Source organism: Rutilus rutilus (genome assembly GCF_951802725.1).
Source record: "Rutilus rutilus genome assembly, chromosome: 1".
In the NCBI taxonomy this organism is placed as follows: Eukaryota; Metazoa; Chordata; class Actinopteri; order Cypriniformes; family Leuciscidae; genus Rutilus; species Rutilus rutilus.
In genome coordinates, this window is record NC_140209.1 from 12,744,825 (window position 1) to 12,764,429 (window position 19,605).

Consider the following 19,605-nt stretch of genomic DNA (forward strand, 5'->3'; position numbering starts at 1 on the left):
ATAGCGCTGGCTTATACTGCCAAGGGCATTCAATGCCCGTTGGGAGTCAGAGCGCACTCTACGAGAGGCGTTGCCTCCTCGTGGGCTTGGTCCAGCGGGATTTCCTTACAGGATATATGTACGGCGGCAGGCTGGGCCTCTCCGTCTACATTTATCAGGTTTTATAACCTAGAGGTTCCCGCCTTACAGGCTAAGCTTTTGTCGGTGTAATACTATGCCGACTATGCTGGGCTGAACTGTGTAAGACCCACGTTTTCCCACATTAGTGCAGGCTCCCTACCCTGGCAATGTGATGTCATATTCGCGTCTGTGGACATGTCTATATAAGGACGGAGGAATCCCCTCCTGTCTTTAGACTCTCCCTGTGAGGTCATGTTAAGCCTGCAGACGCTACAGTATAGGGAATTAAGGCTTCCCCCCCCTTATTCCCCGACTCTGTGTGAGTCTATCTGGTGATTATGCACTGTATGCCTGAAATGGCTTCCGGTGATCAGTGTTTTTATCCCAGCACGCACGGCGTTTTGCAAGGGGTTCCCGCAGCGTTTTTTAAACGCAGTGCGAGAGAACTCTCGTAAGAGAACGTACTCGGTTACTAACGTAACCTCGGTTCTCTCTAGAAGAGGGAACGAGTACTGCGTTCCCTTGCCGTGCGTTTGGTTCACTCTGGTTCGCTTCGGCGATCAAAATCAAGTGAGTCAGCCTTCTCGAGCTCCTTTTATAGAGGTAAGCCACGCCCGTCTCGGCGGGAAGTGGCGAGGAGGGCGCGAAGCGCCCTCATTGGTCTGATGTTGCATCAGCCTGCGCTCGATAGGCTTATGCAGTTGCCGCAGAGCAGCCAATGAGCAGACAAGCCGTCTTGCTTCAGCTGTCTGCTGCTGCCGCAACGCGTTTTACATATATGAAAAATTAAAGGATAATTTTTGCTTCAGTGTTTCGTGAAAAGAGACTTTTCCCGCAGCGTTTTTCAAACGCAGTACTCGTTCCCTCTTCTAGAGAGAACCGAGGTTACGTTAGTAACCGAGTACGTTTCTTATTTCTTCTAGTACACTATACTCTCTGGATCTGTGGAGGCCTACATGCTGTGAGACTAACCCGGGACATTTGTTCATTCTCCATAAGGACATCATACCAGACTGTGCTGAGGACTGCATTCTTTTCGATAACTGCTTTTAATATTGAGATCATTTTATAGTCTAATAAAGTGTTTTTTTTTTGTAATTCAATCTACCTGTTGAGTGTCAATACTGTCCAACCCTCAGTGAACGATTAACTTGGGTCCTGGGTTCCATTACAAAGATATGAGATTTTTACATCATTATAAGCAGGAACTGCAACACTGAAATCCGTATTTCTCCCGTCTCAGGGTAAAATGAGGGAATAATGCACGACCATTCAAAAATATGACTTGGTTTCTAATGATACAAAGCTTAATGCAAATGGGTGAAGTGTCCCTTTAAGTTTTAAGTAGTCATTGATCCTAAATGCCTGATTGTTTTTTTTTTTTGCTCTTAATACAATCCTTTACCTCCTTTTTAATATAAGGCTTATTATTGGGGCAGACTTTTATATTCTGTTTTGGGATCACAGCGTCAGAACAGGATTGTATGTAATCTGTGGTATCTTCTGAGGTAAGGAACAGGCTTCGCTCACTAAAGAAATGTCCCAGTCTGTGCATAAAAAACAGCCTTTCAGTGTTTCTACACTGGCTTCCGACCATACATTGATAGATTTAACCAGGGGTTTGCAGCTCTTTAGGGCTGTCTTGGAAATAGGGATCATGTGAACAGTATTATGGTCAGAATTTGATAGAGGTGATAATATGCCGCTGTAGTTATTTTGCTGTAGTGGAGGATAAAGATGAGTGTCAATAGTGTGTTTTTGACGGTTTTTTTACAAGAAATTACAGTATTTTCTTTCAATAGAGCAGTTTAACAGGCTTTTATCATGTATCCTGACTCAAATAATGTGTTTCTAACAGCAAACACTTAGAATAAAGTGAGATGATCTGCTGATGATCCTGAATGGCTTGTTGAATGAGTGTTGATAGTCTGAGGCTCATCAATATTAACAGATCTGCTGAAAACGCTCTTTATTTCATGACAATAGTTCCTGTTTTCACCTCATTTATTATGCTGATGTCTTCAGATCTCCTGTAAATTGACACTTAAAGCTCATTTCATTGGTGTCAGCAGACTGAGGGGATTTGATGATTACAAATATTACTTTTATTTATTTGTTCAAATGCTTTTCTTACAGTTCTTTACTACTTTCTATTTGCCCTTATTTAAATAAAGACACAGAATAATGTTAGAAATAGATAAATAAAAAAAAATAGTTAGGAATATTTAGAACAAACATCATTTGATGACATATTCAAACATTGTATTTAAGGATCATAGTGCAGACCCAAAAATACTCATTGTCATTTTAAATCTTTACACTTTCTCACTATCCTTCAAAACACTAGGTTTTGCCCACTTGTCAGCTAGAAGTTTTTAATAATTTAAATCATTTTAGTATGAACTCTTAATCTTTTATATATTTTATATAAGCACAGGTCAGAATAAATATGTTGCTTAATTTTTACTTAAGTATATCTGTTATGCTAACATTATTTAACCTATGTTTTGACTTTTTTTACAAAAGATATTTTAAACATTAAAATGGACAGTTTACTTGCATTTAATGTGTTTTCCTATGTGTCCTAACATATTTAGTGTTTTGTAAACATTTTATAAAAATTGTAGTATAAAAAAACTATACATTTATCATCATGATTTTATAGAACTGGGTTCTTATAATAAACCCACTGGAATAAAAAGTTTTAACTTATATAATTTACACGTTATGTAATTAAGTGCAGAAATGAAAGTAATCTTACCTGAAACTGATATTACAGTAGCCAGTCTTAACAGTTTACGTGATTTGGCTCTTCTTGTTGATTTCATTTTTTTATTTCTTCGCAGTGTACCGAACACATCTACAATCATTATCGGTGCGCAAAAAGCAGAAACTTGAATACCGACGCGATAGCGAGAGATTGTACGGTAGTTCATGTTGACCAAAACACACAAGAAAAATCACAGACATTCGCATTCGGAAGGGATTAGATTTCTCTGAGGACCGCCGAGTTTGACGAAAACAAGTAGGTAATTTGCTCTGGAATTTTTACAGAGGTCGTGTGAGAAAAAGACAGACATGGCAGATTCGGACAGGATTAAAATCTCAAAGTACGTCTGTGAAACAGAAATTTCTCTAACATCCCCTTGTGAAACTAGTCCCGTCCGAATAGGGCTTTAGTTACTGATATATTTTTGATTTTGGCAGATCATCTCCTCCAACCAATCTGCAGTTCAGTCAGTGAAGCTCCACCCACAGCAGTCATATGGACAGTGAAGCTCCTCCCACAGCAATTACATCATCAATGAAGCTCCTCCCACTGCAATTCCCAAATAAATGCTGTAAATTCCCATCAGCTACAAGTGAAGACGAGCATCAGAGCATCAGGAAGAGCTGAAATCTGCAAAGACTGAGTTTATTAAAGAGGACAGTGAGAACATGAGTGATCCAGAACCCTGCAGAATGAAACACACTGAAGATCCTGAAGAACAAAGAGGTTGGTGTTTATTCTTCATTCATTCATGATGCTGAAGAACATTCATGTTAGAAACATTCAAGCACTTCATCACTTTTAGATATGCAGTTTAGCTATGAAATAGGTACTGAATTTTCAAAAAATGTTCAGTAAAGGGAGGTTTGAGAAACTTTCATATTGATTGTCAACATCAAACCAAGTATAATTTTAGCTCTGGTTTATGGTTCACATTTTTTTTTTCTTGCAACCATGTTGGAATATACCAAATGTTATTATGAATTCCAAAAACCAAATTAATTACCAAAATGTTGGATATTTCTCAGTATAGTGAGAGTAAACTGTATCAAGTAAATGATCTTTCCATGGCTGACAGTGTTGTAAGTGTAACTTAAGCAAAATATGATTCATAGTTACTGATAAAGTTGTATTTTACATATAGACGTTATTCTAATTATATTTCTTTTTTTTTATGATTTGTACTTTATTGATTTTCTCATTTGCAAACAAGAAATTATATAAACCCGCATGTACTTGACATATAAACAAACAAACAAAAAATCTGATATATGCATAAAACAACACAGTTAACCAATAAATGGTAACAATATAATAGTAACAACATAAAAAATAAATAAATAAATAATAATAATTAGAACAGTTTGAAAACAAAAACAAAACAAAAACAAAAAAACAACAAAAAAAAGGAGAGAAAGGGGTGTTGCCAACATAATAAGTTCCCACTATAATCTAAATCATATTTACCATGACCGTTATTTTTTTATTTTCGTCCTGCCACATGTTGCTACTACTGTGGGTTACAGAAATGCAAAAACTTCCCCCATTTCTCAAAATATACATAAATCCTCCCGTGCACACTATAGGAGAGTTTTTCAAAGGCTGCGACCTGCCCTAAATCTGAAAGCCACTCAAAAATCGAAGGCCTTCCGGAAGATTTCCAGTTTTTTACAATAACACGTCTGCCCAGCATAATGCAGCTCTGTATCCACTGTGATTCATTTTTTTTTAACATGACTTAAAGGCCTAGGGTCACCAAGAATGTATAAACTAGGACAGAAATCATACTGAGTCTGTGATATCTTTAAAATATAGTCATGTATCTCTCTCCAGAAATACTGGACTTCTGAGCATTGCCATAAGACATGAAATAGGTTGCCTTCCTCTCTCTGGCATCGCCAACATTCAGGATCATCCTTAAAACCTGCTATAAACAACCTTCTGGGTGTCCAGTAGAATCTGTGTAAAATTTTGAATTGTATGAGACGCGTTCTAATATCTCTAGACATCAATTTTAAATTACCAATGATCCTCCCCCATTCCTCATCTTCAAATGAGCATCCCAAGTCTTTTTCACAATTTATCTTAACCGCAGAGCTAATATTTTGGCCCATCTGACTAATAAGTAAGGAATAATATTTAGATGCCTCGTGACCAGTGCCCACAATATTCCGGATCATCTTGAGAATGTTTTTATCCCTGGGAACATAAGAGGGGGAGGCTCTAAAATGCTTTGGAGCGTATGTCTCATCTGAAGATATCTCCAGAATTGATCATTAGACAAGATGAATTTTTGTTTAAGTCTTCCAAAAGACATCAATGCATCATCCTCAAAAAGATCTTCCAGAACATTGATATTTCTTTCTACCCATTCCTTCCAAAACACAGGGGTTCCACCTATTAACAACTTTGGATTGGCCCAAATAGCAGATGAAGGGCTTAGAAAGGGCTCAACCCCTAAAATACAAGAAGTTTTCTTCCAGACTGTTTGTAGATGGGAAATAATTGGATGATTGCGCACTGATAGTGGTAGTTTTGTTATCAGCAAGGACTCAAATGGTAAATGTGGACAAACAGATTTTTCCATGGCTAGCCATGGGGGAGCTCGCTCTGGAGGTAACATCCATTGTCCCAGGTGCCTCAAACCAAATGCAAAATGATACAAAGATATCTTGGGGAGACCCAGTCCTCCTCTCTCAACTGGTAGCTGCAATTTCTCTAGCCGCATTCGAGGCTTCTTCCCATTCCACAAAAACTGTTTGCATATCCTATCAAATATACTAAAATATTTTGAATGGACACAGATGGGCAGTGAGCTTAAAACATAATTAATTTTAGGTATGGAGTTCATTTTTAGTACATTCACCTTGCCCCAAAGGGAAAGAAAAAGTGGTGCCCATCTCGCTGTGTCAGCTGAAATTTTTTCTGCAAGGGGGTCAAGATTGACTTTAGCAATATCCTTCAACTGATGGGGGAAAGTAATTCCTAAATATAGAATGCCCTTGTCAGGCCATTTAAATGCACAGGTCTGAAACAATGACTTTGGACAATAAGCAGTCAGGGGTAAAGCCTCTGACTTGGACCAATTGACCTTGTACCCAGAAATCTTTGAGACTAATTATATTTCTCAATAATAACTTTGGTAACAGGGTTGATGAATGTGGTAAACACGCTATATTTTCTGTCAAAACTGAGACAATGGATTGAGATTATTTTCTTGTCTATTTTCTTGTCGTCTCATCATGCAACAGAAAGAGTCCAGATGATGTCACTTCCTGAGTGTCACAGTTTTAAGAAATGCTCTGTTTTTAAAAGAGGAAAATCATTTTTTTAATTAATTTTTTATTTATCCTTTATTTCACCAGGATAGTCCCATTGAGATATTAAATCTCTTCCAGGGAGTCCTGGCCAAAATGTTGCACAAAAAGTTTAATTTGGTAACGCTTTAGATTACAGCCCGCAAAGTACACGTATTTATGACAAATTTACAAACGAATTCTGTAATTATAGAGAACCTATAAAGTCCTTACTTGTAAGCAGGCTTGGGAGGATTACTTTAAAAATGTATTCCGTTACAGTTACAAATTACTTCATAAAAAAAGTATTCAGTAACGTAATCCAAGTACTATAATATGAAAGTAATGTAACTGATTACTTTTGGATTACTTCAAGGTCACGTATATAAATAAAGTCAAGCAATATTATAAAAAAAAAAATTAAAAAACTTTTATTTATTAAGAATTTGGCTCAGTGTACATTACAATATTTTCAAAATATTCACACAGGCCTGAATATATATTTATGTAAAGGGCTATACAGACATCTAGTGGCTAATGTATGGTATTACAGATTATTTTGTTTTATTTGTAACTAATTTTTAACTAAAAAATAAAAACACAACATTTACAATTTTTACACAATCTACATATTAGTTTATTTTAAAATAGGCCTACATGTTGACTAAAGCCGTGATCTTTCTTAATTTGCCTGACTGAACTTGTGGCGTTGGCAGTGGGAGTTCCCCTACGTTACCTAGACAGCGAACATCCCGTTACGTGAGAAAAGATTAAGAAAGGACATTTTGAGTACTAAAAAAGATACTCTCCTAATTTCTACAAAATAGCAGCGGAATTTCCATGAATTAAAAGCGATTTTACCCGCAGGCAGCGTCGTTTCTACTAGCAGCAGTGATTCAATCTGCGTCTGAGGAGATTGTAGACAGCTGTTATTTGCGCATTCAGCGCGTGGCACACGTGAGTCATTACTGGCAACAGAACCAGGAACTACTGTATAATCAAGCAGCGCTTAATATAGTGCTATTATGCCAAAATACTTATTTATTTAGTTTTAAATTAAACCATTGTAATCCTGAAAGTATTCCCCCCTTTTTTTTAAATGTAACTATAATCTGATTATTACGTTTTTTGACGTAACTGTAACGGATTACAGTTACTGGATTTTTGTATCCTGATTACGTAACGCCGTTACATGTATTCCGTTACTCCCCAACCCTGCTTGTAAGTATAAGCAAACAATATGTAACCTTTTGGGAGTAAAGGGGGAACAACCAGGAGATTTGATAAATTATTTATACTGTAAGTATTTTACAACTTTTTAGAATCTAAATCCCGATAATTCTAATAAAACATTTCAATTCAACACTAGTTAAAGTCAGTCTAGACTTTCAGTATGTGAAGTTTCTACGGACACTTTAAACTTGAACTATAACACAGAGAAATTCACTTGATCTTGAGTTTCTGGTGTCCCACATTCACATTAAAAAAGTCTTTAGTAAAATAAACACAGACGCATGAAATATATTTACGTTTTAAAAGTAATAATTGGAAGATCAATGTACATCTTTCATGGAAGGTTTCAGGGACAATAATTTATAAAAATGCATCAACGTGATCATCATATTTAATAGCAATTGTCTATTACTTATTTTTGATGTACTGAAAATAAAAATTAATTTCTTTCATGTCAGACCTGATTCAGGAAAGCGAGGAGAGAGAAGAACTGAGTGAAGTGAAGGAGGAGAGTGAAGAACTGAGTGAAGTGAAGGAGGAGAGAGAAGAACTGAGTGAAGTGAAGGAGGAGAGTGAAGAACTGAGTGAAGTGAAGGAGGAGAGAGAAGAACTGAGTGTAGTGAAGGAGGAGAGTGAAGAACTGAGTGAAGTGAAGGAGGAGAGAGAAGAACTGAGTGAAGTGGAGGAGGAACATCATGTCAAACCTGGAGAAAAACCTTTAAGTCGCTCAAAGACTAAAAAGACATTTTTAAAGAAAAGAAGAGCCAAGAAATCTTTCACCTGCACTCAGTGTGGAAAGAGTTTATTAAGCAAACAAAAACTTGAGCGTCACATGAGAGTTCATTCTGGAGAGAAGCCGTTCACATGTGATCAGTGTGGAAAGAGGTTCACACAAAAAGAACATCTTAATGTTCACATGAGGATCCACACCGGAGAGAAGCCGTTCACATGTGATCAGTGTGGAAAAACATTTCTTAGGGCATCAGACCTGAAGTCACATCTGAGAGTTCATATGAAGGAGAAGCCGCATTCATGTTCCGTGTGTGGAAAGAGTTTTTCACTGCTGCAATATTTACATGCACATGAGAAAATACACACTGATGTGAGAGAGTACATGTGCTTTGAGTGTGAGAAGACTTTTATTACAGCGGGCAGTTTAAAACTGCACCAGAGAATTCACACTGGAGACAAACCTTACATGTGTTCACACTGTGACAAGAGATTCAGTCAGTCAACAGAACTGAAAAGACATGAGAGGATCCACAGCAGAGAGAAGCCGCACGTGTGATCAGTGTGGAAAGAGTTTTGCTTTGAAACGCTACCTGGAGAAACACATGAAGATCCATGCAGTGGAGAAACCACTTAGGCTGCGTTTACACTGCAAGTTTTGATGCACAGATCAGATGTTTTGACCATATATTTTTTTTACCCACCTTTTTACATGCACTATGTTTGTAATTCACAAAATTTGCAATAAGGTTTCATTTGTTAAAATTAGCTGAAATATTAACACACAATGAACAATATATTTCTTACATAATTGTATCTTTGGTAAAGTTAGTTAATACAACTAACCATTATAATTAGTTTTATTCATAAGTTAACTTTAAAGTTTACACTATTCTTCTCCCAGTTCACCAGCCACTTACGTTTATGTATTTCGGGAGAAGTGGATGAATTTGTTGTAAATCCAACAGATCCGATTCTCTGAACTGCATCTGCGGCACAAACTAAGATGGCGGCGCCCACCGCGCATACAGCGCAACTAACGCGATCGTTATAATGGTTTTCAAAAAACAAAACACTTCCACTTGCATATATTTGACAATTGGAATATCAGATATTTTGTGCCATATCTAACAAATTTGTGAATATTTTGAATAAAAAAGGAAAAATGACATAAAAGCAGATCATCATTCTTTCAACTCTGTTGTTATTGCGGTGTGTCACGTGACACACAATGATGCGTCACCATGGAAACCATAAAGTGACACATTCTAAATAACGGTCACCTTGAAAAACTCACGCTGGGGGGTCAGGCAGAATATTTTAAACTTACGTGTGAAAGGGTTAATGTCAGGGAGAGTCACGGATTCAGTTACAGGTAACAGAAAAATTGATTTTGCTCTCAATGAGCCCAGAAAAAAAATAACAGGAACACAAAAGAAAAGAGGAAGTCCAAATAAATGTCCACTGGGCCAGGAGAGAACTTCTCAAAAAGGACCAATTAAAGCGTCACCAGTGACACAATGTCCAAGTCAAACTGAGATCTCTGATGAGAGTGATGAGCGTACAGAGAGGGTCTGGGGTGGTACATCCGAGTCCCAAAAGAACAGAGAACGCCTGGGCAGGCAGTCGAGGAAACCAGGCCTGGCAGGACAAGAGGGAGAGAGTGGAAGCAGGACAAAAATAAAGATGCAAACAAACAAAACAAAACTGCACTTGGAGTCAGGCAAGGAAGGCAATTGCAGTACATACAACAACAGTCTGACAAAATCATAGACAGTATATAAACTGGACACAGCGACCCCATTGGATTCAACGGAGAGAAGTGAAGTCAATTAGAGGCACTCACTTCCTGATGGCTGAGCGTACTGCGCAGACTCAAACTGAGCTTGACGACGTAGATGTGACGTGAGCAACCCGTCTGTCTTCTAGTAGCTGTGCCGAGAGAAATCTGAATCATTCCCTTCTGAATCTTGCAGAGATGGAGAGCGCGAGTAGGAGCTGTCCATGAGCTAGGAGCAGGAGAAACTTTTGCTAAGTATTCTGATTAATTACTTCGTCATTTTGCCTCCACGTCCCCCCGATTGGCCGCAAGCTTCTCCTCCTGTCCATACGGTAATCTCTCTACTGTGCGACAGAGAGTCGAGTGGTTATGACGCAATCGTTAGCCTATTTTTACAAAAACTGCTTCTACGGGGCCATAACGTAAGATACAAGGTAATAGAGCCTTTTATACATTTTCGTGTTTCTTTAGAAATAAATAATGGACAAATGGAGTCTTTAAACGCCTCAGATGTAAAGTTATTCACTGTCAAAGTTACGCCAAAATGAATGGGAGTCAATGGGATGCTAACAGCAGGTGATGGTCTGCTAGCCAATGGCGGCGCCCGGGGAAGCTTCAAAATAATATGAAACGCTGCCCCCCTGGACAAAATACTTATTTTCTTCTTCTTTCAGAGTTTTATGGCGGTTGGGAAACCAACTAAAAGGTGCATTTACCGCCACCAACTGGACAGGAGTGTGAAGCGTTAACCAAGTGAAGCAAATAATCAAATAATTCTGATTAAAAAATAAAATAAAAAAAATGATATGAAGAGTTCAGATGCAAAAGCCTCTAAGTGCCATCTGAAATTTTCTTCTAGAATGATCTTTTTTATCAAGCTCGTATATTTAAGTTCATAGTGCAGACCCCAAAATACTCATTGTCGTTTTAAATCTTTATACTTTCCCACTATCCTTCAAAACACTAGGTTTTACCCACTTGTCAGCTAGACGTTTTTAATCATTTAAATCATTTTAGTATGAACTCTTAATCTTGTATATATATATTTTATATAAGCACAGGTCAGAATAAATATGTTGCTTGATTTTTACACAAGTATATCTGTTATGCGAATGTAATGGGGTGACCCTTTTAGGGTTTTACCATTCTGTGTGAGTTGATGGAGCTGGGCGGAAGTTAAGCTCACGGCCCCTTTAAAAACGCGGAGATTTCCTTTTACTTCCGTTTTCCCTCCGGCATGGTATGCAGACTGCATTCTTTTGTGTCGCAAGAGCAATCTATTATGCATCAAGCATTGAGCGCGTATTAAGTGTCGTAGACCTGCATAAGTTGGAAATCCCTTTTAACTTTTGCCGTGGGCCTGTGGATGTTCAACTGCATTAACATATTTCAAGGTATGTTATTGATATGTTGCTGCAATCATTCTTTAATAGTGCCGTTTTTTAATGATGACTCGTTTACATAGTGTGATGAAGGCAGTATTGGTGGTTTGTTCACCGTTCTCACCGATGGCCAGTCAATTGTGCTGCAGGTAAGTTCATATGGTATTTTGTAAGTTGTTTGCTAACCAGAGATTTAATTTTAGATAGTGTGAATAGCAAGCCCCCAGATACCAACTAAAAAAAGACAGGCACCACTACCACCAAAGCCTGCGGGCCCAGCTCGCCCTCCCCCTCCTCCTGTGAGAGCTCTTCGGCCTCTGCCACAACGGCAGGGCCCACACCCTCCTCCTTCTGCTCGAGGTGAACCAAAAACAACTGATACCAGCTCTCAGTGATATGTGTCGGGTGCCCGCTCTGATAACAGTAACTTTCTCAAATGTTTACAAAACAAGCGGGAACCCAGTGTGCCTGTATCTTTCTCTATTGCTGTTCTATTACATGATAGAAAGTCTAAGGCCTTCAATAGCCGTACAGCAAACCCAACTAATCTGGTGCCTATTACACGTCAAACTAATATTGCTGTGGGGAAAAGTAAGTCTGTTAAGTTAGCTCTTTTAAACATTCGCTCACTTAAAAATAAATCACTTCTAGTCAACGACTTAATAACCACAAACAACCTGGATTTTATGCTTCTAAATGAAACCTGGCTAGAAGACAGCTGCAGTGCAACAATCCTCAATGAAGCAGCCCCTCCTAACTTTACTTTTATGAGTGTCTGCAGAGCTGTTAAGAGAGGTGGGGGTCTAGCTGCTCTTTTTAAAGATATCTATCAATGTAAGCAAATATCATTTGGGAATTACTTGTCTTTCGAATATCTGGGTACTGTGTTAAAAGGTGCTCCACGCATTTTACTTTTCATTATTTACAGGCCTCCAAAATACTCTCCAGCCTTTGCTGAGGACTTTACAGAACTGTTATCAACAATTACCTCAGAGTTTGACTGTTTTGCCATTGCTGGAGATTTTAACATCCATATAGATAATGCAGAAAACAATATGGCAAAAGAAATCAGAACTGTTTTAAAAACTTTTGATCTGACTCAGCATGTACATGGACCCACACACAATCGTGGACACACTTTAGATTTACTTATCAGTAAGGGTCTAAACATTTCATCGATTGTTATTAAGGATGTAGCACTGTCTGATCATTTCTGTATTTTCTTTGATATATTGATCTCTCCTGCCACTGAAGCTAGATCTGTGTCTGTCAAGAAGAGATGCTTAAATGAGAACACTAGTGTCCTATTTATGAAGGCTATATCTTTAACACCAAGCATATCTGCAGACTCTGTTGATTTTCTCCTTGATTCTTTTAACTCAAAAGTTAAAGGTGTAATTGATGATATTGCTCCTGTGAAAGTCAGGAAGAAGAGTGGCAGACAAAAAGCACCTTGGAGAAACTCAACAGCAGTGCAAAATATGAAAAGACAATGCAGAAAAGCAGAGCGCATGTGGCGGAAGACAAAACTTGTAGTCCATTATAACATCTACAAAGACAGCCTTCATGCTTTCAATATGGAACTAGGCAAAGCTAGACAGACTTTCTTCTCAAATATTATAAACAGCAATTTAAACAACACACGCACTCTGTTTGCTACTGTAGAGAGACTGACAAACCCCCCAAGCCAGATTCCCAGTGAAATGCTCTCAGACAGCAAGTGCAGTGAGTTTGCTTCTTTCTTCTCTGAGAAAATCAATAATATCAGAAAGGTGATCAGCACATCCTTGACTTGCGCTGGGGTCAGACAGATCAAACCACCTGAGAAAGTAGTTACTATGTCTGATTTCAAAGAAATTGATGGCAAAATTTTGGAAGAAACCGTACAGCACCTTAAAACATCAACCTGTGCTCTTGACACACTTCCCACATCGTTTTTCAAAAGTGTGTTAAACAGTTTAGAAGCAGATCTTCTAGAAGTGGTAAATGCTTCACTTCTCTCTGGGAGTTTTCCAAACTCCCTGAAAACTGCAGTTGTCAAGCCCCTCCTGAAAAAGAGCAATCTGGATAAGACCATATTAAGCAACTATAGACCGATCTCAAATCTTCCTTTCATAGGTAAGATCATTGAAAAAGTTGTCTTCAATCAGCTGAACAAATTATTATGCTCGAATGGATACTTTGACAATTTTCAATCTGGTTTCCGACCGCACCACAGCACAGAGACAGCGCTCATAAAGATAATAAACGATATTCGCTTAAATACTGATTCAGGCAAATTATCAGTGCTGGTACTACTCGACCTCAGTGCTGCATTTGACACTGTCGATCACAACATACTTCTGGACAGGCTGGAAAACTGGGTGGGGCTTTCTGGGATAGTCCTAAAATGGTTCAGGTCATACTTAGATGGGAGAGGTTATTATGTGAGTATAGGAGACCATAAGTCTGAGTGGACATCCATGACATGCGGAGTCCCTCAAGGCTCAATTCTTGCGCCACTCCTGTTCAACCTGTATATGCTCCCAATGAGCCAAATAATGAGAAAGAACCAAATTGCTTACCACAGCTATGCAGACGACACACAGCTCTACTTAGCCCTATCGCCTAACGATTACAGCCCCATTGACTCCCTGTGCCAATGCATTGATGAAGTCAACAGTTGGATGTGTCAAAACTTTCTTCAGTTAAACAAAGACAAAACTGAAGTCATTGCGTTTGGAAACAAAGATGAAGTTCTCAAGGTGAACGCATACCTTCACTCTAGGGGTCAAACAACCAAAAATCAAGTCAGGAATCTTGGTGTGTCACTAGAGTCAGACCTTAGTTTCAGTAGTCATGTCAAAGCAATAACTAAATCAGCATACTATCATCTGAAAAATATTGCAAGAATTAGATGCTTTGTTTCCAGACAAGACTTAGAGAAACTTGTGCATGCTTTCATCACCAGCAGGGTGGATTATTGTAATGGACTCCTCACTGGACTTCCCAAAAAGACCATAAGACAGTTGCAGCTCATACAGAACGCTGCCGCCAGGATTCTGAGCAGAACCAGAAAATATGAACATATCACACCAGTCCTCAGGTCTTTACACTGGCTCCCAGTTAAATTTAGGATTGATTTTAAAGTATTATTACTGGTATATAAATCATTCAATGGCCTAGGACCTCAATACATTGCAGATATGCTCACTGAATATAAACCCAACAGATCACTCAGATCATTAGGATCATATCAGCTAGAAATACCAAGGGTTCACTCTAAGCATGGTGAGTCCGCTTTTAGCTATTATGCCAGCCGCAGCTGGAACCAGCTTCCAGAGGAGATCAGACGTGCTCCTACTGTAGTCACATTCAAATCCAGACTCAAAACACATCTGTTTAGCTATGCATTTACTGAATGAGCACTGTGCCAATGTTCGTCCGACTGTTTGTACTGTATTTTATTTTTTATTTTTCTAAACTGTTTTAATTATTCTTATTTCTTTTTATTATTTTAATTTCTTCTATGTAAAGCACTTTGAATTGCCATTGTGTATGAAATGTGCTATATAAATAAACTTGCCTTGCCTTGCCTTGCCTTGAATGCGTGGTTAATGACCAAATTGAGTAGTTATTTTACAGACATCTGCCCGCTGTTGTTTTGCTGCTGTGTGGCGGCTCGTTACTGCGACCGGTGGTGCTGTGCTGTGGAGACTGGAGAGGGTGCGCGCTCAACTCCCACGGACTACCGTGATTTAGACGCGCGAGGTTGTGTGAGCGGGGCTTTAGGCGAGTGTGTGAGCGGGGCTTTAGGCGAGTGTGTGTGTTGATGCGAGCGCGTGTTTGTGTGAGCGCATGTTTGTGTGAGCACGTTTTATGGAAACGAGTCTTTATATGAGTGTGTGTTGAGGCGAGCGCGTGTCGGTGTGAACGCGTGTTTGTGGTGGTGTTTGTGTGTATGGAAGTGTGTGCTGATCATGATTGGGTATTGAGTTATTTATTTGTTATATTGGTTGATTTATATATATATATATATATATATAATTTTTTTTTTTTTTTTTTTTTTTTTTTTTTGAGGCTATTAATCGTGTTCTTGAGTACTGTGGGTGGTTATTGGCACCGCTCTTATCTACTGTCAATTCCTTTACAACTACCATGGGCTATAAACTGCTGGGATTGGGAGGATTTATTTAATCCATTTATACTTTTGTTTGGATTGTGATTTTTGGTTATACATTTGCATGAAGGTGTGAAATGAGGTTGTTTGAATTTAATTTATTTGGATTTTTGTTTTTCTTTTCTTTTTTCTTTCTCTTTCCCAAATGTGACTTATCCCATGGGATATTGATATTGACTTTTCAAGATCTGATTTTACAGGTGGCCACTTTATGACATCAGTATTCTTTTCTTTTTGTGTGAAAGTTATTGTATTTGTAACTTGTACATTTTTTTTTTCTAGAATAATTTTTGTATAATTATATTTTTACATCTCATTGAGTGTCAAATAAAGATTGTACACATCTCTGCTTGTTCTTTACATTTATTTGGAAACCCTGTAGTTGGGAGCATTTGCTAAACATTCTGTATCTAAGGTGGCAATTGCCTCTTGCATTAAATGGACAGTTTACTCTTATCACTTTTAAATCACTTTTAAACTGTATTTGATGCAGACTTAACATTTGACATTTGGTCTTTGACCCTATAAAAATAAACTTAGTTACTGATATATTTTTGATTTTGGCAGATCATCTCCTCCAACCAATCTGCTGTTCAGTCAGAGAAGGTCCGCCCACAGCAGTCATATGGACAGTGAAGCTCCTCCCACAGCAATTACATCATCAATGAAGCTCCTCCCACTGTAATTCTCCAATAAATGCTGTAAATTCCCATCAGCTACAAGTGAAGACGAGCATCAGAGCATCAGGAAGAGCTGAAATCTGCAAAGACTGAGTTTATTAAAGAGGACAGTGAGAACATGAGTGATCCAGAACCCTGCAGAATGAAACACACTGAAGATCCTGAAGAACAAAGAGGTTGGTGTTTATTCTTCATTCATTCATGATGCTGAAAAACATTCATGTTAGAAACATTCAAGCACTTCAGCACATTTAGATAAACAGTTCAAGTATCGAATATGTACTGAATTTTCAAGAAATGTTCAGTAAAGGGAGGTTTGAAAAACTTTCATATTGATTGTCAACATGAGGTCAAACTAAGTATAATTTTAGCTCTGGTTAATGGTTCACTTTTTTTTTTTTTTTTTTGCAACCATTTTGGAATATACCAAATGTTTTATGAATTATGAATTCCAAAAACCAAATGTATTACCCAAATGTTGGATATTTCTCAGTAAAGTTTACCTTTTTTTTTTTTCTTTTTTTTTATCAATAAACGGTAAACTTTTTTCAAGTAAATGAACTTTCCAGAATGGCTGACAGGGTTGTAAGTGTAACTTAAGCAAAATATGATTCATAGTTACTGATAAAGTTCTATGTCCCATAAATCATAGACGTTATTCTAATTATATATGAAGAGTTCAGATGCAAAATCCTCTAAGTGCCATCTGAAATTTTGTTCTAGAATGATAATTTTTATCAAGCTCGTATATTTAAGTTCAATAATTTCACTTAAATGGCAATGCAAATTACCTATTAATTGTCATTACTTAAATTACTTAAATATACGAGCTTGATAAAAATGATCATTCTAGAAGAAAATTTCAGATGGCACTTAGAGGCTTTTGCATCTGAACTCTTAATTTCTTAAAAATATATTTGGTAACAACGTTGATGAATGTGGTAAACGCACTACATTTTCTCTTAAAACTGAGACAATGGACTGAAATTATTTTCTTGTCATCCCATCATGCTCTAGAAAGAGCCCAGATGTTATCACTTCCTGAGTGTGTCACAGGTTTAAGAAATACTATAGAATTATTTAAAAAAAAACTAAAAAAAAAACTTTATTTCACCAGGATAGTCCCATGAGATAATAAATCTCTTCCAGGGAGTCCTGGCCAAAATGTTGCACAAAAAGTTTAAATTGTTAACGCTTTAGATTACAGCCCGCAAAGTACACGCATTTATGACAAATTTACAAATGAATTCTGTAATTATAGAGTACATATAAAGTCCTTACTTGTAAGTAAGCGAACAATATGTAAAGTTTTGGTAATAAAGGGGGAACAACCAGGAGATTTGATAAATTATATAAGTATATTAGAACATTTCAGAATCTAAAACGCTCACGATAATTCTAATAACACATTTCAATTCAACACTAGTTAAAGTCAGTCTAGACTTTCAGTATGTGAAGTTTCTACGGACACTTTAAACTTGAACTATAACACAGGAAAGTTCACTTGATCTTGTGTATCTGTTGTCCCACATTCACATTAAAAAAGTCTTCAGTTAAATAAATACAGAAGAATGGAATATATTTATGTTTTAGAAGTAATAATTGGAAGATCAATGTAGCTCATTCATGGAAGGTTTCAGGGAAAATAATTTATAAAAATGCATCAAAATGATCATAATATTTAATAGCAGTTGTCTATTAGTGAATTAGTTTGATGTACTGAAAATAAAAATTAATTTATTTCATGTCAGACCCGATGGAAGAGAGTGTGGAGAGTGAAGAACTGAGTGAAGTGAAGGAGGAGAGAGAAGAACTGAGTGAAGTGAAGGAGGAGAGTGAAGAACTGAGTGAAGTGAAGGAGGAGAGAGAAGAACTGAGTGAAGTGAAGGAGGAGAGTGAAGAACTGAGTGAAGTGGAGGAGGAACATCATGTCAAACCTGGAGAAAAACCTTTGAGTCGCTCAAAGACTAAACAGACATTTTTAAAGAAAAGAAGAGCCAAGAAATCTTTCACTTGCACTCAGTGTGGAAAGTGTTTATCAAGCAACCGTAGTCTTGATGTTCACATGAGAGTTCACACTGGAGAGAAGCCGTTCATATGCGATCAGTGCGGGAAGAGTTTCACACAAAAAGAACATCTTAATGTTCACATGAGGATCCACACCGGAGAGAAGCCGTTCACATGTGATCAGTGTGGAAAAACATTTTTTAGTTCAGCAAACCTGAAGAAACACCTGAGAGTTCATACGAAGGAGAAGCCGCATTCATGTTCTGTGTGTGGAAAGAGTTTTTCACAGCTGCAAAATTTACATGCACATCAGAAAATCCACACTGGTGTGAGAGAGTACGTGTGCTTTGTGTGTGAGAAGACTTTTACTGCAGCGAACAGTTTAAAACTGCACCAGAGAAATCACACTGGAGAAAAACCTTACAAGTGTTCACACTGTGACAAGAGATTCAGTCGATCAGCAGATCTGAAAACACATGAGAGGATCCACACTGGAGAGAAGCCGCACATGTGTGATCAGTGTGGAAAGAGTTTTGCTTTAAAACATTACCTGGAGAAACACATGAAGATCCATGCAGTGGAGAAACCACTTAGGCTTCGTTTACACTGCAAGTCTTAATGCACAGATCAGATGTTTTGACCATATCTTTTTTTTTTTATTCACTATATTTAATTCACAAAATTTGTGACTAAGCTTCAAGCTAAAATTGAAACTAAGCTTCTCTGTTGGACAATTGGACAGAACATTTCTCTGTGGTCGGATTTTGTTATAAAAATAGAAGTCAATTTATTGATTATAAAGCCTTTGACACAAAACAACCAATTATTTCCAAGTTTGTTGCCACAAAATTAAATTGTATTATGTATTATGCATGTATTAGTTATTATGGAAAAGAATATCTTATTCTCGTGTGCTCTCTGAATTCCACTCAAACACATAAACATATAGTTCAGATACACCTGCGTGTTGTCAGCGCTGCTCTGATGAAGCAACTTAAAAAGCCATGACGTTTCTCACTAGCGAGGTGAAGATAATTATAGTTTTGCTATTAGTAGACGCTGCTGCCAAACATAAAGAAAATCCAGTGTGGCTGTTTGCTTCTGTTAGGAGAAAGACACTTAGAGTTGAAAAGTTTGGGCAGAGGCCAGAAGATAGTGTTCAGATCCAGCTGTGAAGGGCTGAAAAATGGCAACAAGGAGGCAAAAGACAACAAAGCACACAAACACAGAGAAAAGACAAAAACACAGCAGATCAGACTCAAGTCATGACACTTAAAGGAGAAGTTCACTTTCAAAAAAACTTTTGCTGATAATTTACTCACCCCCATGTCATCCAAGATGTCCATGTCTTTCTTTCTTCAGTCGCAAAGAAATTAAGGTTTTTGATGAAAACATTCCAGGATTTCCCCCCATGTAATGGATTCTATTGGGACCCAAACGGTAGAAGGT

At 37.7% G+C, this 19,605-nt stretch overlaps 3 protein-coding genes across 4 annotated transcripts in view; all 3 read left to right on the forward strand.

Annotated features, from left to right (window-relative positions):
* Positions 1-19,605, forward strand: part of LOC311287787 (uncharacterized protein) — a 449,286-nt gene that overhangs the window by 259,160 nt on the left and 170,521 nt on the right. The gene's annotated exons all lie outside the window — the stretch shown is intronic.
* LOC311287801 (uncharacterized protein) overlaps positions 1-19,605 on the forward strand; it is a 129,817-nt gene that overhangs the window by 47,064 nt on the left and 63,148 nt on the right. The gene's annotated exons all lie outside the window — the stretch shown is intronic.
* LOC311297825 (uncharacterized protein) lies at positions 5,486-18,775 on the forward strand (the record flags this gene model as incomplete). The annotated part of the gene is made up of 3 exons (XM_084420288.1): positions 5,486-5,506; positions 11,394-11,459; positions 18,137-18,775. 3 exons carry the CDS (start codon positions 5,486-5,488, stop codon positions 18,773-18,775), a joined length of 726 nt encoding a protein of 241 aa, XP_084276414.1.